General features: G+C 32.7%; 3 protein-coding genes across 5 annotated transcripts; 2 read left to right on the forward strand and 1 right to left on the reverse strand.

The window, feature by feature from the left end:
* Positions 1 to 46: 46 nt before the first annotated feature.
* Positions 47 to 10,168, reverse strand: LOC135841449 (death-associated protein 1). 2 transcript variants are annotated; one of them, XM_065358410.1, is made up of 4 exons: positions 10,114 to 10,168; positions 1,157 to 1,213; positions 988 to 1,084; positions 47 to 929 (listed from the first exon to the last, which is right to left on the reverse strand). In XM_065358410.1, exons 1-4 carry the CDS (start codon positions 10,160 to 10,162, stop codon positions 773 to 775), a joined length of 360 nt encoding a protein of 119 aa, XP_065214482.1. In that variant the 5' UTR covers positions 10,163 to 10,168; the 3' UTR covers positions 47 to 772. The 2 variants fall into 2 exon arrangements, with proteins under 2 accessions (XP_065214482.1, XP_065214483.1); XM_065358411.1 differs by lacking the exon at positions 10,114 to 10,168 and adding an exon at positions 1,418 to 1,594.
* On the forward strand, positions 3,233 to 9,685 carry LOC135841445 (solute carrier family 23 member 2-like). Of its 2 annotated transcripts, XM_065358406.1 has the most exons (12): positions 3,234 to 3,470; positions 3,773 to 3,930; positions 4,054 to 4,253; positions 4,369 to 4,495; positions 4,587 to 4,680; positions 4,776 to 4,917; positions 5,003 to 5,110; positions 5,410 to 5,537; positions 5,624 to 5,762; positions 5,847 to 5,926; positions 6,047 to 6,182; positions 8,777 to 9,685. In XM_065358406.1, the coding sequence occupies exons 1-12, from the start codon at positions 3,351 to 3,353 to the stop codon at positions 8,896 to 8,898; spliced, it is 1,554 nt and encodes a 517-aa protein (XP_065214478.1). In that variant the 5' UTR covers positions 3,234 to 3,350; the 3' UTR covers positions 8,899 to 9,685. The 2 variants fall into 2 exon arrangements, with proteins under 2 accessions (XP_065214479.1, XP_065214478.1); XM_065358407.1 differs by lacking the exon at positions 6,047 to 6,182 and having other exon boundaries at positions 3,233 to 3,470; positions 5,847 to 5,993.
* Positions 10,169 to 10,276: 108 nt separating the features above from the next.
* Positions 10,277 to 14,692, forward strand: LOC135841446 (uncharacterized). The gene is made up of 3 exons (XM_065358408.1): positions 10,277 to 10,657; positions 10,779 to 10,893; positions 12,720 to 14,692. Exons 1-3 carry the CDS (start codon positions 10,565 to 10,567, stop codon positions 14,018 to 14,020), a joined length of 1,509 nt encoding a protein of 502 aa, XP_065214480.1. The 5' UTR covers positions 10,277 to 10,564; the 3' UTR covers positions 14,021 to 14,692.
* The last annotated feature ends 5,525 nt before the right edge of the window (positions 14,693 to 20,217 follow it).

Below are 20,217 nucleotides of genomic sequence, written 5' to 3' on the forward strand. Positions count from 1 at the left end.
CTATGTACCAATATTCATCATTTCGAAATAGGAAATAAAAAACAAATTAAAATACATTTTTTATTACAAAATAATTCGAAAATTGTGGTAAATACAATTTTCAAAAAAGAAAGATGAACTTGCTTAGTTTTACTTTAAAAATTTAAAATAGGTAGTAGTGGATCAAGTTGATTGATTTTCGAAATTTTTTAAAATTAAAAATAAAGGAATATTTTATTAGTTATTTTTTGTATGTTGTAAGTATGTTCCTACGAATGATAAAAAAGCGGATTAGTTTGTAATCACGAGGTTAAATTAATAATCATAACTGCCACCATTATTCATCTTGTGTTTGATGAATTTTCAAAAATAACATATTTTCTAAACAAACATAACGGTAATTAAACATCTGTAACTAAAAAGAGTAAAAACAATAATAATATCATAGGTAATCGTAAAATGTAAAGATGAAAAGAATCATCGGAACTTCTATAATAATCGAAGTATGTTGCAACGCTTAAACTTCGTTCGGGTATCTTTGTAATAATAGAAATAAGATTAAAAATGGAATTGAGAAAATTGAATACGAGGTAATACTATTTTCTACCTGTCTTTTATCACAGCATTAAATTTCAAAGTTATATGAAAAATAAAATTGATGATTCGTGATTTCAATGGAATGTACATTAATAAACAGAAACAATGTTTTCGAATTTTCGATAAAAATATTTCAAAGAATCGGATCAAATAATACCCTCAGATAGACGTTTGCAATAGATCACTCTTCTGGATACTATTTTCTTGGTTGTTGGATATTTGGTTTGATACCTGAAGAACCTCTGGCACAGTGAGTTGGTAACGGCTTCTCGTGGAATTTTTGTACGGCCTCGGCAGTATAATCTGAATGACCGTGAACAGGAGCACCAGATACAGAAGCGGATTTCGGTGAGCTGAAAAAGTATGCATTAGTATTGCCTTCAAATTATATAGAACACAGAAGTTTCTTACTCAGTGGGCACTTTTAGAATATTTTCTTCGACGACACTACAGGTAGTACTTTCATGTGAAGGCTTATGTTGAGTGATCCTCATTTTACCTGCTTTAACTACACCACAAATATTATGAACACACTAAATAGTTAAATTCAAATGAATATTTCCATATTAAAATATCTCACCAGCAGGAGGATGGCCAGCTTTAAGTTTACATTCATTTTCCGAACTCATTTTTGAATCTGCAAATTAAGAAAGTAAGAGTTGTTACAAAAACGAAACTTCTTTATCTTGGATAATAAACTGACAACGCTTGGCAAAACTATACACGTAACGAATCAACTAAACAAACAATGAAACTGATAGTTGATTTGCAAAACACGTCATGAAATTTAGCTATTGAGTAACAAAAAACATTGTCCCAGTTACATGGTGTTGATACGTACGCTGAAAAGAAGGGGAATCGCCAATCAAACTGAATAAGACTTTCTTGAATTAGTAATTGGATTGTGCATTTGTTTATGGTTTGTAATATTTTTGTTATGTAACTAACTACAAAACAGTACGTATAGTAACAATTTTCGACAAAAAATGGGTAAAATTCTGAAACTTCAATTTTTATCACCAGACAGAAGATAAAGATTGTGATGGTTTGAAATTGATAATGATGTAGTTATAAAATTCTACAGTAGGGTCGCTGAACGAAGAAAATTGAAAATTTTACTTTCTTACAGGGTTCGGCATGATCCGGATCATTTTGATCCGGATCGTGATCCGGATCACTTTTTTTATGATCCGGATCATGATCCGAATCATTTTTAAAAATTTGATCTTGATCCGTGATTCGGATCACAGCCAGTCGTAGTGATCCGTGATCCGGATCACTCATTTTCGGATCATTCAACGGATCACCAACAATATCATCTTTTTTTTTACTTTTTTCATTTTTTCCTCACTTTTCACCCTTTTAGCTGGTTTAAAATTTTTCATGTAATTAAAAAAGGAGAAAAATCTAAAAAAATTTCAAATAAAAAAGATTTTAACGTTATTTAAATTAAATTAATAATTGAAAGATCAAAAATGAGAAGTTTGATTTGCCAAAAGTAGCGAGATCAAAACGTAGAATGTGAAAAATCATTTGTTTTTGTATCAAAGTGGAAGAAAAGTAGGCTATTTTTTTTTCAATTTTCATATTCATAAAAAATAAAAATTGAAAATGATCCGAAAATTAATCCGAAAATTGATCCGAAAATGATCCGATTTTTCGGATCACGGATCACGGATCATTGATCCGTGATCCGGATCAAGTTTAAATTGATCGGATCAATTTAAAGTTTGTGATTCGTGATCCGTGATCCGAATCATTTTTTCATGTGTGATCCGTGATCCTGATCCGTGATCCGATTCACAAAATCGTGATCCGTGCCTGACCCTGCTTTCTTATAAATTTTTATTTTTTATTAATAGGTATTTTTTTCATGATTACGTATTCTTTTTTATTATGATCGATGATCATAATCACGAATTAGGTACTTAACAGTTAACGCTTACGAAAATTGAAACTGTTGTTTCCTTGTTTCACAATAGAAATTTAGAATATTCTGAGATGAAAAAATCCTATTTCAGTAAAATTTTTTAAAAACGGCTTTTCACAGTTTTCACTTTGAAAAAGGCAAAATGTGAAAATGATGATGATTGATTGATTGAAAAATCAACACGTACCTAATACCTACATTTACTTGATTTATGAATATTATATGTTAAATTATAATTATAAATAAAAGGAGCTTCAAAATCTTTGTTGAAATTATGTCTGTATGTAACATGGTACCAACACCAACCTACCCACCTATTCGTACATAAGTACATACATATGATTAAATTAAATCAAGTACCCATAACGACACGATTAAATAGAAATAGATAGTAAGTAGGAACACTCGCCTGTTAAAGAAAAAACTACCTATGTAGTTCCAGTTACATGCCTAATTCTCGAAACATATTCATTATTAAAGTTCACAGCCTACTGTTTGCCAAACAATAGGTAGGTATCTAAAATATTTTTCAAAAAGAGAAAAGAAAATACAAAATTTTATTGGTAGTACATTACTGCCTGATGAAGTATTAAGTAAATAATTAATCGCGATGTGTAAGTAAAATAAACGTTTTTATCATCGGCTATACTCGATATATAAGTTGAACTGATAATCTTACGACCTTACTATCAATGGTATCAACGTCGTTGACGAACATTTTGTTTTTTTTTTTTTATTTCTTTCGAGTACATCAACAAAATTTCTTTAAACGTGTGTTGTGCTGCATACGAAAAGGAAATGAATCACTTTGTTCTAATGTTCAAATTCAAAATTTAATACAAATATGAATGAAATACTTATGGAGCAAACCGATTTTCTAAAAGACGACCACCAAAAAGTAAATTTTTATGCTTTGGAGACAAATAAAAGTGGATTACTGTCTCAAATAGCAACCGTTGTACAGGTAAATTCTGTTTTATTGTACTTGCTTCATAAAATTATATCTACGCATGGGTAGATATATGGCAATTTAGCGAGTAGGTATATCTAAACGAGAATATTCTGATTATGTGTATACTCATTATAGACGAAATATACGAGTACCTACATGAACATTTGCATGCGCATGTATGGTAGGCCTACTCAATTCGAGTAGACACTTATTTCTTTTCTTCTTGATTAACTGACTACCTATTTGATTTGATTTTTCAAATGTACCGACTGGTGTGAATTTTCAACAATTCAGAATTAATTGTTTTATTTCAGAATGTTTTGAACAATTTTGGCAGTATTTTGATTACACTATATTTATTATCACCCTCTTTTTGTATGCTTCGGGAAGATGTATCCAGAAGCTATTTAATTTCTGCATTATTTATAGGCACAGGCATATGTGCTTTGGTGGTGACATTATGTTCTAACAAGTAAGATACCTATTCACTTTTTATTCTGATTCTTTTACTTTTCAATTAAGTACATAAAGTATCTAACTATAATTATAATGATAAAAATTGTGCTATTAATTCAATATGTTGGATTATTCGCAGATTTACTGTAACTGGGAGTAACAGATTGGGATACCTAGTTTGTTTACTGATGTTATTTGAAAGAAAACGATGTGATGCGGCTGGAGATATTTACGCAATGGGACCAGATATGAGAACTGCCGAATGGCTTCAAAAGCTTAATGAAATCCAAGGCGGTGTTATAATTACTTGCATAGTTCAATTATTTTTCGGTTTGATCGGTAATATACGATTTCTTCTATAAAATTGTTTCTTAAAAGTATGGTTATATAGGTATAGGCGTAAGTATTCGGGGACATATTTGTAAATTTTCTTACCTACCTGTTGATTTTATAGACATGAACTTTCTTGTCAAATTCATTAGACCTGTAAGCATTGCTCCAACTATGATATTAATCGGATTATTTGTAACCAAAACATCGGCGATGAGAATGGCTAGCTCGAGTCCATTTTTATTTGTAATGTAAGTTTCTATATCTGAATATATTCCGAGGTAAATTCATTTCATTTATTGACATTTACGTAGTAAAGTAGGTAAATTTTTCATTTTACAGAACGATTGGATTGATGTTTTGTGTGCATTCTGTTGTCTATAATTGTTCAGACGAGAAACAAAAAAGCGTAAAATTAAGGAACAAATTATACGTGGTAAATAAATTACCTACCAACACATAGATGTATCTGATCGCTTGAAAGGATTATTGGCAGATTAATTAAGGAGTTTTCGTCGGCCGATGTTTCAGGGAGCAATATGTGTGATAGTTATGTGGAGTCTATGCGCAGTATTGTCTACATTTGAACTACTTTGGATGCATAGTGCTGCAAGAACGGATATATATACTGGTGTTTATAACTATATTTCGATGTTCAGATGCTCATTTCCATGTAAGTGTACTTACCTATGTTCCCCTCCCCCTTCAACCAAGCATTACGATCGTAGACTAGATAAATGTCGTTGATTTTATTTCAGTTCAGTGGGGAATTCCAGAATGGAAAAGTGAATCCATATTCCCAGTGTTACCTGCTGCCTTTATAACAGTGTTCGAAATACTCGCAAATTTTCACAATCGTCAGAAAAGTTCGTAAAAAATATGTACATATTTAGGTACTGGTCTGTCGAAGCAACTATTTAGAAGATGGGGTAAAGATTAAATTAATTTTACCTTTAATTCATAAATTGTACGCTCAACTCGTCAACTCGAAGCAAGCATTTTTACTCATAATTCTCACCCCCCCTTCTCCGAAAGTATACCCCCATCGATGAGACAGACCACTTCCTACAGGTGTGGGTATATTCATGAAAAATTTCGACATCAAAATCTATGGAATAAGCATCAACCAATGATACTAAAGAAAGACAAATGTTCATTGTTGCAGAAACAAGTGAGACGGATGAATTGCAGACCACGAGCATGCTAATTAAACTGGAAGCCATTCTTTGCTTGGTAATGAATTCAATGGGCGTAGTCATTGGATTAAACGTCGGTGTAAAGAAAGATGGTAGGGTAAGTTGAACTATAAGTTTAATGTCTTGAAATTACTCACTAGAACCAATCAATTCAAGCTGAATGTGCATTCTTTTTTTTTTCAGAAACTTACAGACATTTGTACCGCCACAGTATTAATTGCAGTTGCATTTTCGGGATCTCTATGCGCATTTTTTACCATGATACCTGAGCCTATAGTTGGCGCACTAATATTTATGACATTTTTATCGGCCATTTTAGAAGGTTAGAAACAGTTGCCTATTCGTACCTAGATACATCTTTTTTCTTATTTTTTGGCATAAAATTATACTTTTAATTTCGTTTCAGGATTCGATATGCTGAAGTTTATCGACTTGAAGTTAGCAAAAAATATTTACGTACTGGGAATTTCACTTTTTATGGCTTTCGTAAGGAAATTACCTATTATCTATCTGATTACATTCAATTGTTAACAGATTAATTGATAATTGAAAGGTATGGAACCTATTTGCATTTTGCTAATTTATTTATCAATTATTTCATTTTAGTTTATTCCCTTATGTATCAACGAAGATCTCGAAATAACAGGAAAACCATTAATTGATAGAATATTAAGATGTTTACTATCGACAGATTTTATCATCGTTTCATTTACGGCAATGGTTATGGATAATCTATTTCGAGGTAAATTGCTTGTGTGAAATTACCTCATTTTTCAATTTTTTGAAAAATTATTATATATACCTAATATAAGTATAAGGGCAGGATGGTAATTTATACTGAGATACAAATACTTCAATTACGTAAGATATGTATTTCTATACACAGTCAGTAGGTAAAAATACACGAATGAACCAATTCATGATTGGATATAAACTACCTATCTATATGTATGAACGTAATACTTATAGTTATCTGTTATTCTCTTTACAATAAAGAGATAATGGCTAACAAAATTTAGAATCACAAAAACCTGGCATTTAGGTAACTTTTCATATTTTTTAAAGTTGTTATTTGAAAATACGAACAAAATTTGGTATAAAAATGAATAAAATTTTATGAATTTGGGCTTATGCATGAGAAGGCTCACGCATCTATATTATTTTAAAAAATGATGTAAGTAAGTAATACTTAGACAGGTGCTTGAAGGATGAAGGCGAATCAAATATGTCAATTGTCAATACTATCTCTTTGTTTTAAAAATTAGCATTAAAAAATCGCTTCTTTCTGCTGGCGCCAAAATTTCATTTCATAATATTTGGAATACACCGAATACACGGGCATAGATCGCAAGCGCTAATGACCTAACAAAAAACACATCGCAAGCGCAAATCGATTTACACATCGCAAGCGCAAATGCATTAAAAAAATGCATCCCAAGCGCAACAAAGAATGCCGCGAAGGGTAAAACAGTTTTTCATAAACAGTGGTTCCCAAAATAGGTTGCCTATAAAAATGAAAAGAAATCGACGAAACTAATAAGCATGTAAGATTGTATAAGTAAATTTGATATCACAGAAAAATCACATGGAAAGTTATTAAATGGATAAGGATAAACATAACTACATAGTACAGTCGGTAAAGCACTTTAACTATGGGGGAAAACCCAAACAAAATTGCTAACAAACCTAAACAACATATCTGGACCCACCCCCGATCCACCTGGTGCGTCTTTGCACGGTGGATTTTAGCCCCTCAAAACACGTTTTTCGCCATTTTCTCCCCAGCATTGCATTTTAGCGAAAAATATGTAGGTAGACAAAAGAATCTATGTAAAATTTCCGATCTAATGATGTATCAACTTTTTTTGTATCTACAGGGGGAGGGATTTTCTGAAAAATACATACAGATACAGCCTATAGGCGCATGAGAGGGGAGAAATGGCCCTCGAGAGCATTTGGGTTGATATTAGCATAGAAGGTGGGTACCACAGATAGAGAAACTTCCGCATATGGAAAGTTTCAGTACTCAAACTATGAGCTTGGAAGCGTTACTTTTGGAACACCCCTTGTATGTACAGGGTGCCCAGAAATATCGAGCACCCCTAAGAAAGTTTTTCATTAAAAAATTTAAAATATAGGTTGGCAACGTGAAATAGATGCATATGATTGGTGGAATGTTATCTCTCCAGTCCAACAATCAATCGTGTGCTATCATTATATTATCATTCACTGTGACCAACCAAAGTATTTTAGTAGAAAACTTTTTTAGGGGTGCTCGATATTTCTGGGCACCCTGTACTTGTAAGTTGTATTACATACCTACATAAGCTACGTTACTGACCAACAGTTTGAAACCCCCTACGTAAAGCAAACCGGGAAAGTGTATTGATAGTGGCGTTCATTGTTGCGCTTGGGATGCATTTTTTTAATGCATTTGCGCTAATGATGTATAAATCGATTTGCGCTTGAGATGTGTTTTTTTTCATTCAATGTGCGCTTGGGATGTATGCCCGAATACACGTACTTAATCAGTAATATTGAAACCAACAAAACATCAATGGCGAAATAGTTGCCTACTTTGAAAATTGGAGGAACGTAACCAATTGTACAATTTTATTATTTTCAATACAACCGTGTTAATTGTTTTTACTTGAAGTACCTACTTGAGCAGAAAATAAAATGAATATGAAAAATTCGAAATTGTGGATATGATATTATATTGAAAAGATTTTTGATGTGAATAATTTTTGTTTATTTCTCTTGGTTTTACAAAATGAATACGAAGAATTCGAAATTACGGATATGATAATGTACTTGAAAAGGTTTTTGATGTGAATGATTTTTATTTATTTCTATTGGTTTTGATGCAGAAGCGACGATCTTTTGTTCGAAATCGAAAAATTCTAAACACTTGCACACTCATAAATAATCGTTCTTTTTAAAACTTTAAAATAAAAAATGTGAAAAAAAAATAAAAAACTATATTCTTAACTTTCAAAGAGCAAACCAGAAGCAGTGACACACCAAAGTAGCAACATTTTTTGTTACCAAAATTTTCTTTTAAATTTGATAAATGTACATAGGTACCTTCATTGTGTGTTTTTAATAATTTTCAAAATCCTCACATTATTCTTACTATAAAGATTATGATTTATTTAATCGATCTAAACATTTCAGTTTTTTTCTTTCTTCTTCACTTTCAATAGGTATAGCCTATTAATAAATAAGGTAACGAAAAAATAAACATAATTTCACTTACACCATTGCTTTAAAAGAAAAAAAAATGAGATGTTGAGTTCATCGATCAACTTGAATAAACTTCTTTCAATTTTTCAGTTTTTATGGAGGAATCAGTGACGCCTAAAAAGACAAATACGATTTCAGTTCCATCCGACGGATCAGAAAAGAGTGTTGATGCCCCACAATTTTGCGATTGCTTATCTCCATTTTTTGCGTAAGTCAATTCAATTGAGTGCTTTGGTAGAAATATTTACTTATTATCAAGAAAGTACCTTAACTATTCATTCTGTGATTAAATATAACTATATCCAAATGTTTCTGGAAAAGTAAGTCTTTTCCTACCTATTTAAATATTTGTGTTTAGTTTTACGTGAATGTGCTTATCCTATTTTTATATTATTTTATTTGTGAATTTGTAAATTCGTTCTCAAAAGTCTTCAGCGTTTCATGGTTAGGGAAGGGGAGAAGAGGGGATCAAATTCAAAATACAAGCTCATATATTTTCCCTTCTTTTAAATAATTAGAGTTTCAACTTTTTTTTTTCAATTTTGAGCAGAATTTTGACAAAATATAAACATCTACTTACCTAACTTTTTTTGCTTGCCCAAACGCAAAATTTTCTCCATTAACTGAATTTAATTTAAAATTAAATTTTAGAGATTTAACAAATTAGAAAATTATTTGATTTACCAAAACAATAAATGCCTTCTGTTTTTAAAATTCGATTCAAAAACGTTGAAACGAAAAATTGTCGACAAAATAACAATTTGTGATTTGCTCCACGCTTCTGTACTCCTATTGGTAGGTACGTACAATGGGGAACATGCTATACCTATACTTGGGTACCTATCTGTCATAACCTTAAGTGCTGTTGTACATAAATATAGGTAGGTACTAGGTACCTCGTAAAGACAATCCATGCTAACTAACTGCATATTTTTCTTACATGTAGATTAATTGTAATTTTGTAATCTATTTCCATTAAACTACCTATCATAAATTTAATCATATTAATTACTTACGTTTCGCAGAACAAGATTCAATACGCTTTATCTTAAGCTATAGATGAATAAATGCGCCAACAAATTATACTTATGCATTTCACTGCGTAGTTGATTTGGACTATCGCAGTGATTTTCTTAGAATCAAATTAACACTTATGGCCCTAAAATGAAAAAAAAAAAAAAAAAAAAAAATGCAAGTAATCACTCACCTAATTGGTTCAGTTGACACAAAATGAAGTTTCATAAAAAAATACGATTTTGGAGTAAAATGGGGGTTTGAAATGTATAAAGTGATATCCATTTAGGTAAGTATGAAGATCACATTTCTGATTTACCTAATGCGCATTTACATACATAAAAGAGTCGTTAGGTATAGCCTTCAAAAATTGGTTATCGCTATAAATTAAGAAAATATTATCGTATTCTCACCTCGCGTTTGTTTCGTGATTTCATTGTCTATTGACTTCATATCGCACATGTGTGTGCTCAAATTAAGAAAAATGCAATAGGAAGGAAACAAATTTAGAAAATGACCTACAATAACACGATTGCTGTGAAATTCACATGTGAGTGAAAGTTATATATGTACTACTATATCAATCAAGGCATTTGAACAATCATACGTATGATAAATATACTACACAAAGTTCAAGTCTTCAAAGATCGCGTTTTAATGAAGTACAAATCATAAAAACCGTACTTAATCTTTCCACATGAGCACTATCATTTTCATTGTATCCTGTAGCTTGATCAGTTCACTTTTTAATACGCATATATCACAATGGAAAATCAGCGAGAAATTTTGCAATAAATCATTGATACTTAGTTCTCGTATTTATGTTTTTTTTTTTATGTGAAAATATAGTATAGTGAGTGAAATATGAGTTACATTGCAATTGATACTTATGATGCAGACGAGACGGATCCTGTACTGAAAAAAATCGAGGAGCACGAGACCTCTGTTAAAAGATTGGTAATTTCATTTACGTCTTACTTATTCGCTCAATTTTTTCTCATAAATAATCAAGTTTACAAATACATACCTACATTTTACACCAGAAAAATAATCATACTTATTTTGTTTGTTTTAATAGATTATTTATGGCAGCATTATCGTGTCTCCTGCACTTCTCGGCGGTATGGGGTTATCTTATTCTGCAATCGCTTTGCCTCAAATGCAGCTCAGCATCAGTGATGCTTCTTGGTTTGGTAAGTTTGCTTTGTGTTTAATTATTATTAGTTACCTACCTACAATTTACATGTAAGTGTATCATACAATTACCATACTGTGAAATTTTTGAAATTATCATTATATTTAGGTAGGATTGGATTTAAGCATGCGTCAGCAGAAATTTTTTACCGAAGTACCTACTTACCTAATTCTTCATTCCATACTTTTGTAAAGCATTTTGAGAGTTTTTTTTGAAGGATGTGAAAATGGGATGCTAAAATTCTATCTTCATGTCGGAAAAATTTTGAATTTGGGTAACCTAACATTATTGCCTCGTTATTAATTTATTGTGTCGTTACGCGATTTACATTTTTAATTGCTTAATTAGACGACTGAACGAATTTTGATTAGGTACAGCTGATTTCTGATTATTTACTTAGCCTGACCTTTTATCCGCTTCTCATTTTAACATGTGAATAAAATTAGATTGACGATTGAAATTTTAATCGTTTTAACCGAATTAGTTGACTGATTAACCTAATGAACCATCTTTGGTCTTCAATTTTCTTAATCCGTGATAAACGAGACAGTGCTAATGAGTGGCAGCCACTGGCAGACTGGGTCGGTTTGGGGCCCCTGGTGGATGCACCGAATGGGCCCCCCCAAAATTTCTCCCTTTCTCCTTAAGAATCTTTCTTTGTTCCATCTGTTTTTTCCCAGGTTTGGATACTTGAATGCAATTTGTGCGATTGATTTTTGCTTTATTCAATATTAATTTCGAAAAAGTGGAGATTTTTTGAGAGGGGCGAGCGGACAAAAAATTTGCCTTGAGAAAAAAATACCAATTTTACCGAATAAAATGACAAGTTTTTAAAGTGAAATAAAAGATGAAATGACAATTTTGTCAAGTGATATAATTCGCATTTGGTCTTATGAAAAAATTCTTAGGTAATTTTCCTTTTGAATTTATGGAAGTTTTAAAAATGTGTTTTTTTTTTTGGTTTAGAGAAGAGATAGAAATTTTCCTGAGCAAAACGAGGGCAAAAGCTTTTAAAAAATCGTATTTTGAGGGATAAAAAAACGATGTTTTTGAATAATTTATTCACTTTTTTAGCTCAAAGTTTTAAAACTTGAATGACTGTTTTTTTTTAAATTTCAAACTTGAAAATGAAAAGCAAACAGGCCCAGAGCGGAGTGAGAGCAAAATCTAGTTTCGAGAAGTAGAAAAACAACGTTTTTTGAGGAGAAAAGTTTTTTTTGTTAGAAAATTTCCTAAAATTTGAATACCTACTTCATAGATTTTTATAAAAGTTTGATCTCAAATTGAAAAAAAAAACACACATGCCCAACTGAAGTGAAGGCAGAAAATTTCAAAAATTTGTATTTTGAGACGTAAAAAACAATGTTTCTGTGGTGACTGATGAGTTTATTTTTCTGATCACACAATTTTAGAATTTGAATGTACTAAATTGAAAATTTAGATTTTTAAATAAAAGAAAGGAAACCTGGCCTGAGCGAAGCGAGGGCAAAAAGTTTGCAAAAATTTTGGTTGGAGAAAGTATAAATATCATATTTTTTTGGTTTAAACATGGCCCCGGGGGCCCCTTATGTATACTTAGAGGACGATGATATCAAAGTTTAGGTCTACTTTTTTGACTAGGTATTCATAATTATGTTCAACCCATCCCTTACAGAAAAATTCTAGAGGTATTACTTTCTGTAAAGGGTGCTGTAGTTTTTTGCATCCTCATTAATTCTTCTTGCAAAGGGCTAGAATTCTTCAGAGTTACAAAATACTTGTACCTACATACCATACATAATTATACGATTTGATGCTAATAAAACTTCAATTTTTATTTTTCAGGATCAATGTTCAACTTCGGCTCTCCAATTGGTTCGATATTAACGGGACTAATTATCGATAAATTTGGTAGACGACCATCGATCATGATCAGCGTAATACCAAGTGTGCTCGGTTGGCTACTGCTACTTTTAGATTTCCAACGAACTATTACATTCAGCGGGAGAATTTTAACCGGAGTGAATTCAGGATGCATGTACATAAGTCAGGTGTATGCTGCCGAATGTATCGTAGTAAATCATCCCCATTGGCGTAATTCGTTGAACGTATGGCAAGGGATTGCGCTTTCGTTGGGCATGATTTTAACCTACGCATTAGGTTGTCTCTTACCTTACCGATATGTTGCTGCTGCAGCAGCAGTTTTTTCTTTTCTTCTTTTGCTGATAAACTATTTGTACATTCCCGAAAGTCCGCAATGGTTGTACCACAAAGGACTCATAAAAGAAGCGAAACGGTCCGAAAAACTATTAGGAATTCATCAGCCAATTTTAAAAGATATCGATTCTATAGAAACGCCATCTTGTTCGAGTAAAACTTCTCATTTTATAACTGTGATTCGAAAATTGATGAGAAAAGATGTTTACAAGCCATTACTAGTCATGACCATGTTATACACTATGATAATGTTTTCCGGAGCACCGGCGTTTACCGCTTACATGGTAGATATTATTACCGTAGGTTCGGAAACTAGTCAACCAGCTCAGGAAGTTATGCCTAGTACGAGACAGTTTCCATTTTTACGTCATTATATTCATTATTTCGCACCCACTACTAATGACCCCGACTACGAATTAGGGTTAATATCGAGTATTCTCGGACTCATCGCAGTATTCTTAGTTTCAGTTGTGGTACCATACGGAGGTATTAAAAAAGTATACTATTTTTCATCTGTAGGCATGTCCGTATGCTTATGCTTACTCAGCGTTTCACTGTTTCACTTTGATAACCAATCTATGCAGAATGTTTTAAACGTTTTGCACGTTATTTCGGTGTGGTGTGCGTCGTTTTTCATTTCTTTCGGGGTCGCAACAATTCCTACGTCTATACTTGGAGAATTATTTCCTCATAGTGCAAAAGGTTTTGCATGTATTCCTTCGATTGTATTCTGTATGTGTTCAGGCATTGCTGTAAAAATCCATCCGTACTTATTGTTATATTGCGGTGGGGTTTTGTATGTTTATTATGCCATCCTTCTTTTAGCTAGTACGGTATTCTTTGCCTTATTTGTTCCAGAGACTGTTGGCAAATCTTTAGACGAAATTGGTCATTTCTTTTCCGGGTCAAACGGTTTTATACAAATGTAGGATATGTCAAGTTTTGTCTTGTGTTGCCTAATATATGTATTATCGTTTAAAGGAACTATACCAGTTTCCGTCAGTGGCGTAGCCAAGATTCTCTCAAGAAGGGGGTAAAATCAGATTTTTAAGCACGAAAAATCAAAATTTAGAGGTAATTTTCTGAAAAAATAGATCCAAAAAACGTCTCGCGTTCTATTTTAAATTTTCGCTTGCAAGGAGAGGACGACGGCTCCCTTCACCCCTTACAATTAGTTACGCTGCTGGTTTCCATCACTTTTTTAGGTACCTATCATGAAAATATAGATGACATCTCATTCCATTTTCAGTGTTTTCTCAACAACAATACTTGAAATGGATTATCATGCCATTTTTTTTTCCAAAATAGGTACCTAAGAATTGTCACGAATAAGCTTCAAGTTCCTGATTTAAAATATTTCGCGTACATGTACCTAAGTATCCTACCTATACTTTATACTCTTCTCAGCGCACGTTTTACCTATTACCTTCTTATTGTGATGTACCTATAATGTTATATTGTAAGCATTTCTGTAAAAATATAATATACGTATCATGTGCCTTCAAAAAATAATGTACGTTGTCGATAACTTCATAAATAAACATGAAATAGGTACCTACCTAAGTTTCAATAAACTGAAAAAAAAAATCAGTTCCAACAAACTGAATAATCTTTTGACCTATTCCACTCTCTACCTGCAACGCAGTGCGTAGGTATAATTCATCGACAGTATTTAAATTTGAACTTTATTTCCTTAAAATTACATATTTGCTGGAAAAGAACACTGATAAAGTACAGGCTTAGTTTGTAATTCAATTACATCAATTTGTATACGTTGTTGTAAGCCCTGTCAGAATTCGCAGGCGTACTCACACCAAAATGTGTTAGATTAATTCCCTCCGGAGTTTTTGCTTTCTCCTTTTCACGGTTTGCTTTATCTTTATTGTTACCATTCCCAAAGCCCTTTTCATATTCGTTTTTGGCTTCTATCCTGGTTGAAATTAGCCCCTTATACAGTTCGTCGACGCTAACGTCTAAATTTAATCGTTTGTATTTTATCAACGTCCATTATTCGATGCCGAAAATGTGAAACTGACGATGTTTATTTCGAATTGGTGCGATGAAAATGGAAAAATAAAGGAAATGTAATTTTTCAATTTACGTATACGGTAAGCGGCACGTGTAGAATGCTTACCAAATACGTTTAGTGTTCTACTTCAGAGGTTTTTGTTTTTTAATACCGACTTGGACTTTTATACGAAACGCAGGTCTGAATAATTCAATGATCTGTTTACATATTCCAAATGTGGAAATTCGCTGAACAGAAGATTTCGTTCTTGAAATATTTGGTTTTATTGTTGTTTTACTCTTGTGGGCTAACCTTTTGAATTAAAGTATCGATATCGTGAAAAAGCGAATAAAAATTTTACGAGATTGGCTGTGGATTGATTGTAAGGATTGCGGATTGTCTGTTGACGTCCGAACTTGCTTGGAACATTTGTATTTTTTCAAGGCGACGAGCTGGCACATGTTGGGAAAAATTATTTTCGAAATCTGACCTGAATGTACGCTGAATTGAAGACTCATTAAAGTACATGTATCTACAATGTTCTTATAGGGTTTAATATACTTAACATTGGGATTTAATCAGATAGATGGGATAAAAAAATTCCAGGCAATCAAGTTGCCTGTCTTATAAGTTGAAGGGACAAGAATCATTCAAAAATACCGGGTGACCAAAAAATAGTTGAAGTAAAAAATCAGTATTTTCGTTTCAAAGAATAATAAGCACAGTGACGAGAAGCTCAGAGGGTTGCATACATGCAGTACGTTTACTAGGAGCTCCTCACGCAACGTCTTCGTTTACTCCGAAGCAAGGCTTGTTTTTGGAACGCAGTGCTGCCAACTTGAAAACTTGAAATTTTAGGGAATTTCGGGAAATTTTAAAATGATGAAATATTTCAAAAGTAGTCCATGGAGCTGGTAGAGGTTGACGAAAGAAACAAAAAACCTCATACCTATAAACTTTTTGCCTAACTTGAAATTTGAAGGGGCAATGATTCGGATTTTAGTGTTAAAATTAATGAGTAAATTATTGTCTCGTCATGAATTTTAAAACAATTGCAATTTTTTAAGATGGTTGGTGTTTGAACAGTAATGGACCAAGGGTGACATAGCAATTTGAATTTTTTGGATAAGTTGATTAGGGAATTTTTGAGAAGAATTTCTGTACCGGAACTACTTTTCGGTCACCCGGTACCGTAATTAGAATCGAATGGATTTTTACTCAATTAATAGGAACAGGTGATAGGTACTTCGAAAAATATGCTCAATTCGTTCGCGAATGATTTTGAGTCAATGCTACATATCGTATATTAGGTAAGTACATAAATCAAATCTTGAAAGATGACCTCGAAAAATTTCATCTTTTTAGGAATTAACTAGAAGATGATTTGTTCGCGAATGACTTATCTACTTAACTCAGAGGTCAGAGGTGAAGAAATCACTTGCCAGTTGCAATTGAATAAATTTCTGATGAATCAAATTTTAGGTGTGAAGGTGCATGAAGTTCACTCATGAGACGAGAGTGGCGAGACGTACCATTCACCAAACTTGTACACATCGGCTGTCCAATGAATGGAAAAAATTGAACAAATCTTATAACCTGGTAATTTTTTTCTTTTTTTCGGATATCCAAATCAATGGAGCTCCATGGCATTTAAGTTATGGTCATTCGCTGAAATTCGTTCACATTCATCCCAATTTGAATAGATGAGTTTTGAATTTGAGTATTCTGATTGTGCTCATGAAGCCTGAAATTATCTTACTTATCGCTATACATACGTAAGGTAAGCGAGTTTAAAAATCAGCGCCATAATTATCTCCTCCTATAGGTATCTCTGAATGTTGAAGGAAAGCTTCGATGTTTTTCATTAAATTTTGAAAAGTGTTCTATGAAATTGATCAAAACCTCAGGAAATTTGTTACCAAATTTTGAAATAGGTATGAAATGAATGAAGAAAACCTGACATAAAAATACTTTTAAGAAGTTTAAATTTCACATCGGTACGAGCAAAATGAGATCTTTGTCTAATGTTGAATAAGGTCAAAAGCGAGCATTCTGAGATAATTCTGAGCATTACCAGATTACCTCTGTAGGTGGGTAATACTCATTCATCCGTAATAGCAGGTAATACTAAAAAATGTATTACTTGTCCAACAAACAACTTTTCATGTTATTGTTCAAAACCTAAATATAAACGCTACTTGAATTTTGATAACCGTGTGGCGTGCGTGGATCAACAGGATCAGCTAATTTGATGAATTTTTGACCAATGTTGTCTATATCTAAGAAGCTCTAATTGCGTAGGGTGTAGCAGTAAAATACACTCAGGTAGGTACGTGTACCGGTATTAGGTACCGGTACCTATATATCTTCCTACTTTGAAAATTAGTTTTAAAACAGCTGACACATGGAAATTACCAATCAACTAAGCGATTGAACTGTAATTATTTACCATATGGGCGCGTCAATTCAGAAACGCTTATAAATTCTATTCGTTTTTCCACCATCTCATTCTTACATAATATTCATAAAAGGGAGGGTTCAACTCGATACAATATGCCAGTTACGCGTTGTTCAACTTTATAGTGTATAGGCTATTCGTATTGCCTACTCGGTTGTTTTCATTTTACTCGTAGGTATGTATTACATGCATCTTAAATGATAGTTCTCCTTAACATCCAAGCGTACAAGTCGAGTTACTGGTGGTTGACCTGTTTATTTAGATTTTATAGGTACTTTACTTATACTCGATCGCAATTTTTCTGGCAACAAATGAAATAGATGTTGAAAAGATGAAGCAGTTGCGGTTAAAATGAATAAAGTTTTGCTCGTTTGTAGTGAAAAAAAAATAAACGAGAGAAAATTACGTTTGAGATTATCCAAAGGTTAAGAATTCAAGCTAACCGCGTATATCGTATTATGTTTAATAATCTGTAAAATGATGCCAGTATAAATCCATTTACTGACGAGCAATAAATGCGTGAGACCACAGACTTCCTGTAGCGTGGCAATGTCCCTTGTTTGGATTGTTTTTAATTATGTTATATATGAAATGATTTTTTTTTTCAATTGATAAGTATGGTGTAAGAGCAATTATGGCGTGAAATTATTTTAAACGATACGAGATATGCAAACAGGAAAAAAATAAAAGAGTACCTATCCTACCTACAGTTAATGTGGGAATACCTTAGAAGATGTAACTAAACCGAACTAAACTCAAGTTCTAGGTAGGTGCTTGAAAATACATATATATCCTACGTGGTCTGTCTGAACTTATCTACTCGTCATTTCCGAATCAGACAACTAAAAAATACCTACCTATTCAAAATGATATGGAATGGTCAAACCTTAGATACTTTTGTTTTGATTTAATTGGCTATGGATCATCTCGTTCAATTGCAGTCAAAATTAATTAATTGGGTAACGTATACCTTCCTACTTAATTGAGCAAATCGTCAATGGAACATTTCATATCAAGTCATCATCAATCTTCTATCTCTTTCTCATATGTAGGTACAAATCAATGATCACGATGAAAGAATCCAAGTAGGTACGGAACTTCATCATAAACGTATTGTAAGTACCATTTTTCATCGCACAACAAAGTGGCTTTAATGCTTAAACATACTCGTACGATTAACTTCGCTGGATTACATTGTTTACTTTCAGCAAATAGCGAAAACAACTTGCAGCTTATTAATGATAATACAATAACAAGTTTTTTCTCTCTTTCTCTCTCTCTCTTTTTTTTATTCGCTATACGCATACCGCGTTCCGCGTGATCCAGTTGATCGCTTCATAACAATGCCCTTTATTTAATCCGAGGGTTGATAAAACCTCAAGAGAAAAGATACAATATTCGAGCTTTCTCGTTCCCTCCAGAGACTCCACAGTTTACCCTATTTTGCCGCAGTTAAGTGGTTTACAACTTAAAGCGTTATACAATGATTAAAATTTTATTAAGTTAACTGATTCATCTATCCGGCGTATCTTCTGTTACCTCTCACGATTCCATTACATTGAGGATGGAAAACGTTTAAAGTTTAGACAGCTTCGTTGTTTCATTAAAACTCAAATTTGTTTGGGAATAAAATTAATTAAGGTCTGAGAATTCTATCGGCAATTTATCATCGTTCATGTTTAAGGCCGTTATCGAACCACTGCTTATTTTCAACATTAATAAATTAACCGTTTAAAAGCGCCCGGGCTAAAAAATTTTTACCAATATTTCATTTCACGCGAAGATGGTGTTTCCGTGCAAAGTTTGTGATAAAAATCGTCTTAACTCAATTTTCGTCGCTGCACTTTTTAAAAAATTCTATCGGAAAAATAATCATACCTACCTGTATACTAGAATGATATGTTTGTAGTTAAGTAGGTAGGTACCAAAAATAATGAAACTTTGGAAAAGCGTGCAAGCAGGTATGAGTATTCGATTAAGATGTTACAATCCTTATAATATGAATATGTGAGTGGATAGATAGATAGATAGGTAGATAGATAGATAGATAGGTAGGTAGATGGATTGACAAAACAAATAAAAGGCAGCCCAACTACAACGCCTATCATTAAGTTGAATAGACAAAAAGTATGGGCTCACTTTCGTCACAAGTAGGTAAGTATACGGAAAAGTGAATTTTCAGGGCCTTAACTATCCAAAAAATAGGTACCTATACTTTCTTATTTCCATCGCAAATGGACCTCAAAACACTATGGTAGCGAGATTATGAGAAAAAATTATAATTATATTTCTTGACATGTAACTAAGGTTGCCTTGTGATTTTTTCCATATACTTAAATTCCTCTCAAGTTTATGAAAATGCAGAAATTTAATAAAAATAAAATTGCAATCTACTACTTGATAAATTTGAATTTTTAGATTCCTATAATGATGGTTGAAAACGCAGGGGAGCATTAGACTTCAAAAAATTTGCATTGAGCTGTAGAAAATTAGAGAGCCCATGTCTTGTTAGGGTCTTGTTAAAAGCTTCATATGAACACGGAACAGGAACTAAGTAGGTGGGTAATTCTCAAAAAGTGGTAAATTTTATGTCCACAGCAAATTTCTCAATGGTTTTTGCATGATTTTTTTTTGGTCCATACAAGCATCACCTCCCTCAC

This window comes from Planococcus citri, chromosome 3 (assembly GCF_950023065.1).
Source record: "Planococcus citri chromosome 3, ihPlaCitr1.1, whole genome shotgun sequence".
In the NCBI taxonomy this organism is placed as follows: domain Eukaryota; kingdom Metazoa; phylum Arthropoda; class Insecta; order Hemiptera; family Pseudococcidae; genus Planococcus; species Planococcus citri.